Source organism: Clarias gariepinus, chromosome 2, assembly GCF_024256425.1.
Source record: "Clarias gariepinus isolate MV-2021 ecotype Netherlands chromosome 2, CGAR_prim_01v2, whole genome shotgun sequence".
NCBI classification, from domain to species: Eukaryota; Metazoa; Chordata; class Actinopteri; order Siluriformes; family Clariidae; genus Clarias; species Clarias gariepinus.
The window spans coordinates 40,798,827-40,807,702 of record NC_071101.1 but is presented as its reverse complement, the minus strand read 5'-3'; the positions used below and the strand labels follow the sequence as shown (position 1 = coordinate 40,807,702).

The 8,876-nt window shown below is 35.5% G+C and overlaps 1 protein-coding gene across 1 annotated transcript; it reads right to left on the bottom strand.

Annotated features, from left to right (window-relative positions):
• Positions 1–478: 478 nt before the first annotated feature.
• LOC128541047 (interferon-induced protein with tetratricopeptide repeats 5-like) lies at positions 479–3,831 on the bottom strand. Its single transcript, XM_053511137.1, has 2 exons — positions 3,827–3,831; positions 479–1,898 (listed from the first exon to the last, which is right to left on the bottom strand). The coding sequence occupies exons 1-2, from the start codon at positions 3,829–3,831 to the stop codon at positions 479–481; spliced, it is 1,425 nt and encodes a 474-aa protein (XP_053367112.1).
• Between the last annotated feature and the right edge of the window lie 5,045 nt (positions 3,832–8,876).

The window sequence follows — 8,876 nt, the reverse complement described above, 5'->3', positions numbered from 1 at the left end:
GAATCAATTAAGTCATGTTATTTATTTTAATGATTTTAAGTACAAGGATTTAGTAACATAACTTTGAATGTTAACTTATTACGACAACAAATACATGCAGTTAAGGTTTAACTATCCAAATTAACCTGATTTCACCTCATATTATATTTATAGTGGGTCTCTAGTAAATGTAGGTTATGTAGGAGTTCTATCCAGTTCAATGCAGGATGGATTTTAGTAATAAAATACTAATGGTAAGTAAAGCAGGCATTTTATTCTATACACTACAATTAATTATTTAGTATAGAACTTAACAATTGATTTTCAATTACAATTCAATTACTTTATTTCTAATTAATTCTTGGTGACTTATACATGGAATACCTTTACATACATCATTACAGATAATACACCATCACCATTAAATATCATAAATTAGTAAATAGTTGGCTGCGTATAATATTACACATTGGAATATTACAGAATGAGTACTACAATATTACTGTAATGAAATCTTAAGTTCAGAAAGATCACTGAGGTAATCCTCATTGTCTACATAGCTTAGTGCTTTCTCAAAGTACTTTATGGCTTGTTGTTTTTTTCCTTTTTCCTTATGAACGATTCCAAGTATTCCAAAGGCTTCTCCATCTTGTGGGTCATTCCTAATTCTTCTCTTTGCAATCTTTGTTAGGTTTTCAGCACACCTCTTCCCTTTATATGAATTTGGATTTATTTTCAGACATTCAATGTAGTGTTTGAGGGCAGCAGGCTCACATCTCATACAGTATTGCTGGAATTCTGCATAACACAGAAGAACGGACTGGTAGTTATCTCTTATAGTTTTAGCTGCCTCAAATGCATTCTGGAACATTTGTTCTGCTTTATACACATCCCCACTCTGTCCATACTGAAGGGCCAGCTCACTCATAGCAATAACAAAGTAAGGATTCAATTCAACTGCTGTCTTTAAGTGGTTGATGCATTGCTCTTGAGAATGCAAAATTTCTTCCTTTTCTAAGTGTTGCCTTCCTGATTTTTTCAGATTTATGATCTTTTTCTTAAAGCAGAGTGCCAGCTGATGATGTATAAAAGCTTTGCTAGACACTTTCTCTAATGTTTTCGTTAGCAGGGCAATGGACCTGTCCACACTGCCTTGACCCTGGAAATAGTTTTCAACATATCGTAGCACATGAGGGTGTTCTGGTGACCGCTCTAAGGCTTTCTCTACTAGGCTCTCTGCCTCCTTGTACTGGTTTTGTCCTAACAACCTTATAGCAAGATATATCTTAAGAACATCATCATCTGGGTTAGTGTCTATGGCCCATCTAAGTTGATTAATTGCAGTTGAATTTGGTGTATCTTGGAATGTAGGCTCTGTCCGATGAAGAACAATTGCAAGGCCAGCATTCCATTCACTGTCATCAGGGTCCAGTTTCAAGGCCTCACTGAAGCAGACTTTAGCCCATTTATAATATTTGCGCGAAAATTTAAGGAAAGTCCACCCCTTCTCTCCAAGCACTTCAGCATATGGAACAATGGGATATTTTTCTTTAATATTACTCAGTTTATTCAGGTAGCTTTCACACTCTGCAAAACTACCCATGTGATAATGTAACCATGCAAGGTCTCCATAGGCAACAACAAGCAGCTTGTAACAGTCATCTCCATGAGACTTGGTGAGCTCTACCGATCTCTCAAAGTAGCTAAGTGCCTCAGTATTGGAGCCTAGTAGAAACTTTACAAATCCCATATGGCTGTATGTACGTGCAACTCCTGTCTCTCCTCCAAGAGTCAGGTTAAGCTGTTCTTCTAGCCTGGTCAGAAGATCTTTGAGATCTCTATCATTTTTATTCAGTCCCCAAGTGAAATGGCATTCCAACTGAAGAACTCTGGCTTTTAAATTTGTGCTTTGGTGTGAACTGGTAAAGAAAGAAATAACTGAGTTATATGCATGAATGAAACTAATTGTATGTTTGTTGTTTTAATTTTCAAATGTGTGGTAAATCCTTTATATTTTTAAAGTATGTTTAAAGCATTTGTCTAACTCTTTAATTGTACAAGAGTGGTCCTTAAGGTTATAATAAGTAATACAGTATATCTCACGTTATTTGTTTTTCATATTATTTAATAGTTACAGAATAAAGACATAAAAATGGAACATAAGGTTAACAGTCTATTGCCAAGGAAAGATAATTTTTTAATATATTTTAGGTATCCAGGCAGAATTACAGCACTTACCTCATTCTGTTCAATCCCTGTATACCTAAAACAGATGCAGGAGACACGACTGACACACACACAAACACACACAAATATATATTTATACACCATTACTCCTCCCACAGGGTCAGAAATAGAAATCGAAACTATTTACTTTTAAATTTTACACATAACATAATTAAGAAAACAGTCCATTGTGTATGAAGCAAACCATAAGGGAGTGTTAACTTTCGTTTTCTACATTCACAGCAGTGTGCTAACATTCACTTTCCCTACAATCATTTTATCTATTCATCATACAGGCATCATATTATACAACCTGTTAAACTGTCTTACAGTATATTAACTCAAATAGTGTTGTTTTATCCTAGCACCACCATATGGAGCTTTTATATCATGTTAAAAAAACAGCAAAGGAAAAATGTAAAAACCAACACTAAGAAGTGGAAATATTGTAAGACAAAACAAGGCAACATAAAGCAGAAGAAAAGAAAACAAAAAAAGTGAATATTGTAATGAAAAAATCTTAATGTTGTAATTAAGCTAATATTTAGTTACAATATCTCTGTCTTTCTGTGTGTGTGTGTGTGTGTGTGTGTGTGTGTGTGTGTGTGTGTGATGGAAATGAGGAAAGAACATGCAATCAGAAATTTCAAATCAAATTCAAATTTCATCTGTCACATACACATACACATACACAGTCACACACAGTACGATATGCAGTGAAATGCTTATACGACTGCCAGTGACCTTAAAAAATAAAAGCTTATACATAAGAAATAAATATGAATAAAAGAAATACGTTAGAAAATAAAATTAACTAGTAAAATATACTGTACAAAGTAAAATATACTGTACAAATAAGAACAAAATATCAATATAGCAAATATAGAAGAAGAAATTGTCAAAATGACTGGGGTGTGCAAATATGCATAAAAAGTGACTTAAAGTGTCTTATTAAAGTGATTTGTGCAGTGGTCCATAAATAAAAATATAAATATGTAGTGCAAGAAAGTTTGTCACAACTTTTGACTGGTAGTGTACTGTATGTATTTACTGTAGATACATACAGTTTTTTTGAATGGAATGTCACAACTTTTGACTGGTAGTGTACTGTATGTAACTACTGTAGATTCATACAGTACACTACCAGTCAAAAGTTGTGACATTCCATTCACTGTTATAATGGTCCAGTTTCAGCCCTTCACTGACACAGCTTGTCACAGTCATTTCCATGAGACTTGTATAAGAGTGGTCCTTATGTTCAAGTAATATATCTCAAATTATTTAGCATTTATATTATTTAATACATAAAGGAACAAAAGTTAACCATAGGGGTAACACTCACTCACTCTTCCATATCACTTTATCCTGTATACAGGGCCGTGGGGGCCTGAAGCCGATGCCAGGAGACTTGGGGCACAAGGCAGGGTAGACCCTGGACCGGGTCCTAATCCATCGCAGGGTACACACTCATTCACACATAACGGGATGCACACAGACCCGGAAGTCCGGAATCGAACTCTGACCCTGGAGGCGCCACCCATGGGGGTACCAATCTATTGCCAAATAAAAATAAGTTTTCATTGTTATATTTTAAGTGTACAGGCAATATGACAGCACTTACCTCATGGTTACAATCTTTGTGTACATTTATCACAATGTGAAAATAGATGCAGGCGACAACACTGAAACCTCCACCCTTAGGTTAAGGAATTGAAACTGAAAATATTTACTTGTAAATTTTTTATGTCATTAAGCAAACACTATATTGTGTATGAAACAAATCCAAAAGTGAATGTTTTCTTCATCCACAGCAGTGTGACGTTCACTTTTATTTCAGTCCCTATTTTTTTCATGTACTGTACATCTGTGACAAAAAGCATTTGCATATAATCCTTAACAGTATGGCTTTGTATCCAAGCCTCAATTAATGATGCTTTTATATCAGGTAAAAATAAAAATAACACGGGAAGTCTTCATCTGCAAAAAAAAAAAAAAAAGTTCTGTATATAGATATGTTTTGATTAAAATACCTTGCCTACAACCACATTTCACACTCTTCTTAAATTTCTGATGTGACAAAAATAATCACTTACAGTACAGTATTGAGAAAGTATAAAGTACCTATTTTAGTACCTTTCTTAGTGTTATTAGACTTTTTAACAAGAAAGTTCAAGTAAAGAATGAGAATAGTAATTGATAAAAAAAAAATCTATATATGTGAAAACCAACACTAAAAATGCAAATGATATAGGGCAAGAAGAAAAAGAAGAAAAGAAAAAAAACATGATTACGTTGAGGTCAGAGACAGCCTGTTTGACCTGTTCGTTGTCTTTCTCACGATCCCATGCCTCAAGCTGTTTTATTTGATCATACAGTATGAGCCTGATCAGATAAACACTTACTTTGAAATTGAGTAGGTGTGTTTGAAAGCTAAACTAAAAAGGGAAAAAAAAATCTCCATGATGTAGTTTGCAGCCTACCCTGCTCCCAGTCATGGTAAGTGTGTATTTCCTTTTACACTGCTACCGGATGTGGGCTCTCCCGCTTTAGCTTCTGCATTTTTTTTGTGTGTGTTCTTGTTACAAACTCCATTTTAACTATTTTTCTCTATCGTTTCTCAGACTGTAACAAACGGTATGCAGAATAAGTTTCTCTTTTAAAATATAGACTTTGCTGTATGTTTAGATAAATACTAATAAAGTTATCTTTCAGGGTGTGTCAGGTTTTAATATTTTTTTTTTCGTGCACTAGTCAGTTAAATGCTACACTAATACTCGAAACGTATAAATACTGACAGAGTTTATGAATAACTCAGGAAGCAGGCCACTCTGTAAAACAGATAATCACTCCTCTTAAACCGTTTGTAATTAGTATGTCGTTGGTAAACATTGCGGTGATATTCTGTATTTTTATCATTCAGAATAAAATCTTTATTTTCTCTAGAGATGTTAAAGCAGGAGGCGTCTGTACATGCAACTTCACATATTGCTCGGTTGTGTCAGTGTTTCCACATGCATGTGTGTTCCCTATTCTGTAAAGACTGTGCGACTAATCAAACAACCTATTAATAAAAAAACAAACATGCAGTAGCATCAGCCAGATTGTATTATAGTGCTGCAGAGTGACTAAATTGCACTGTAGGTACCGCATTACAGCACTTTTATACTCGTATCAAATAAAAACAATTCAACGGGAATGGAGTTTTTCTGGTCCCTGGTAAATGAAGAGCTCAGATGAGCGATCAGCTTGTCCACGGCTTCCAGGCGGCTTGTTAACTCCTGGAGGGCATTTGAGGAATCGTATGTTTAGGTCCCAGCCTGCCAAGATATGGACGGAAACAGATGAACTCATCACATTTGTACAGTACCTCAGCTAAAATAGTTAACAAATGGATTTAAATAATATCAATTTAAAAAATCCCAAAGGCCAGGTGGTACTTCCTCTAAAAATGGTGAAGAACCTTTAATAGGTTTCAGTTCCTCCAAACATTGATACTGAACTGGTTGAGCAGGCTCAGCTATTTATTTTCTGTAGGTTATTTCCATGGTAATGGTGATGTAGGTAAACCAAGCATGGTGCTTTCCCTTCGATCCCCGTCATGAGTTAATTTCTCAAACTTATCATACCACTACCTACATACTACTGGATGATATCACTCGATTCACGGATAAAGTGGTTTTATATGTAATATGGAATATATGTGTTTACTCTACCTGGGCAAACAACCGTCAGCATTTCAGAAGGGCCGAATTATTGGGAATACAGTACATCCAGCAAAAAAAACAACACAGGAGATTTGACACATTAACACATTATCAGAACCTATTAGGACAGTGCTGAGCCGTCAACTCTGTAGAAGAATTATGGTTGAAATGATGAATAGAGATCACATAAAATACTTGATAAAGTTTTACTTGATAAATAAATCAAAACAGTAAAAACCATATCACAGGATTGGGACTAAGTGGCTATGTGTCCGTAAGAAAAACACTTGTTAATAATAAAAAAAAAGCATAAAGATTGGACTTTGGAGCAATGGAAAAAGGCCATGTGGTCTGACAAGTTTGGATTGACCCTTATCCAGAGCGATGGGTGTGTCAGGGTAAGAAGAGAAGCCTCTGGAGGCATTGTGATGATCCATGGTTGCTTCAGTTGGTCAGGTCTAGACGTAGCAACGTTACGTAGCAATAAAATGAAGTCAGCTGATGACCCGAATGTACTGAATGACCAGGTTATCATGTCAGTGGAGGGTTTTTCTTTTTGCTCTGTTGGCACAGGCATATTCCAGGAGTGGTTCTTAGAGCCATAAGTAATCATTAGTGAAATCGATCAGTGAAATCTTGGCCTGTGGAACTTTTTTTTTTTTTTTTTTTTGGCCTGGCAGTTTATAATCAGTTAAGGCTGGCTGTTTTAGTCAGTTTTATGTAACACAGACCACCCAGTTATGCATGGATTTGGCTTTGTGGTTAGATAATTTAGAATGAAATAAAAATATTTTTCTGTGTGAACATTGACATCATTGTCTTGCATTGCTCTCACAGAGCCTAGTAATATCCATCACATCCGCAGAGACTGAGTGGGGGCACTTCAGTATTATGACTGGGTGAGAGATAATAGCAATCTTCTGTACATTACTGGAAACTAAGGGCAGAAACTAATTGATTTTTTGATAATTAGTCATAATGTTTTTTGTGCATCAGAGATAGCCTTGAATATGTCTAGGTGAGGCATAAGATCAATCGTAAGTGCTATGGTTGTTGGATCCTGGTATATTTGGTTTATTTTTTCTTTTTTTCTTTCCCCACATACATGGTGTACAGTATGTAGGCATGATGTGATGCAAGGCCAACACATAGTGAATAAGCCATTTAAAAGTGATTTATTTCACTGATACCACAGCAGGTTGCCAGCACCAACATTTTAAGTTTAAAAAGGGGCAAAATGTATTACTTTATTTATTACCTCTACGCATGCTGTCTTCTCTGTCTCCAAAAATCCAAGATTATAGCTTTACCTCTGAGGTTACACTGTAAAGTTCTGAAAATACCCACCTATTTTTATATTTTTTTGCATCAGTTGTTACAATCTTATGATATCTAATCACTTGTATAGCCGCTGTGTTCTTTGGGTCGCCTGTATCCAGAACTGCTAAGTCATGCTGTTTGAGAAATTTCAACCTTTCATTCCGAATTGGGAATTCAGTGTTGGTGCGTCCAAACGTTGATTATTAAAGATATTTCTGTTAAGGGTGCGAGGTTTGTGCTAAATGAAACTGTTCTAGAGTTGTTAGCCATTGATGGCCTTTTAATGCCATTTACATGCGGTTAATGGTTTGGGAGGTATTTAAATACTTAATTGACAGTTTGGGTATTTGTTAGAGATGCACTAATGGCTATTTTTTTAGCTGATAAGGATTTTCCAATTATCAATATTTAATAATTACAAATTTTTTTAAGTCTGACCTGAGAGTACAGATTTAGTTCGATCCGAAAAAAATTTTCCCGCTAAGAACTATAATTGACAATATTCAAAAATATTTTTTGTAACTTTATTAACAATATAAATTGTATGTGAAATATAATAAAACACAGACTTATAATTAACACCAGTTTACAGAACCTTTACCTAGCTTTTTATTGGACAAATATCATAAAGCTGTATCTCCTCCAATATTCGATCGCCTTAAACTGCTTCTCGTTTACCGTCAAGGGCATGAATATAGTGCAGTTGCATATGATTGGCCAGTGCCGCTACGATCGATGTAAGAATGCACCCGTGTCTCCTGAGAGCTCCTGGCTATGCATCTCCGAATAATAAAGTGAACCTGTTTCTGTCATTTCACATAGGTGCAGGGACACGTGCTCAGTCGTCACAGAATCAGATATATGCAAGACAATCACCAGTCATGACCGATAAAGCTGAAAACCGCTCGATTCCAGTCACAGGCTAATCGATTGGTGCGGCTCATCTATTTGTTATGTTCTGCATCATCAGGAAGTCATTGAGTCCCTGACTACTTCAGTCCAAAATAAAATATGTCCTGAACATTTCATACTGGACTGAGATTTAGACAAGGCACAATGTAGAGCAGATAACGTTACTGCTCAAAAGTAGGGCAATTCCACCGTGGTGCAGCAGCTAGTAATGTCGCCATGTACCTCCAGGTTTGGGGGGTTTGAGTCTCCCCTCCAGCATGTGTGCTTGAAGATTTGCATTTTCTCCCTGTGCTTTGTTAGTTGCAGGTTGGTAGCGGTGTTTCCAAATTGCACATAGTGGGTTACCGGCCCCTTGCAGCAGGAAAGCAGGATAGAAGACGAATAATTAAATGAATAAATCTATTTGCTATAGTTTAGGCTGTAAGGGTAGAATTTAAAATTCACTCTTTTGCTATAAGGCTTATCCTGTGAGCCTGTCCCTGAGGAATTAAGCACACTCTCTCTCTCTCACACACACACACACACACACACACACACACACACTAAATGGAATTTCTAAACATTAATTATTATTATTATTATTATTAATTATTAAAAATAATAAAAACTTATATGTAGGAAATAAATATGAATAAAAAGAAGTACAAAAGAAAATACATTTAATAGTAAAATAAACTGTACAAATAAGGACATAATAAAATATTACAAAATATAGAAATATAGAAGAAAAAATCA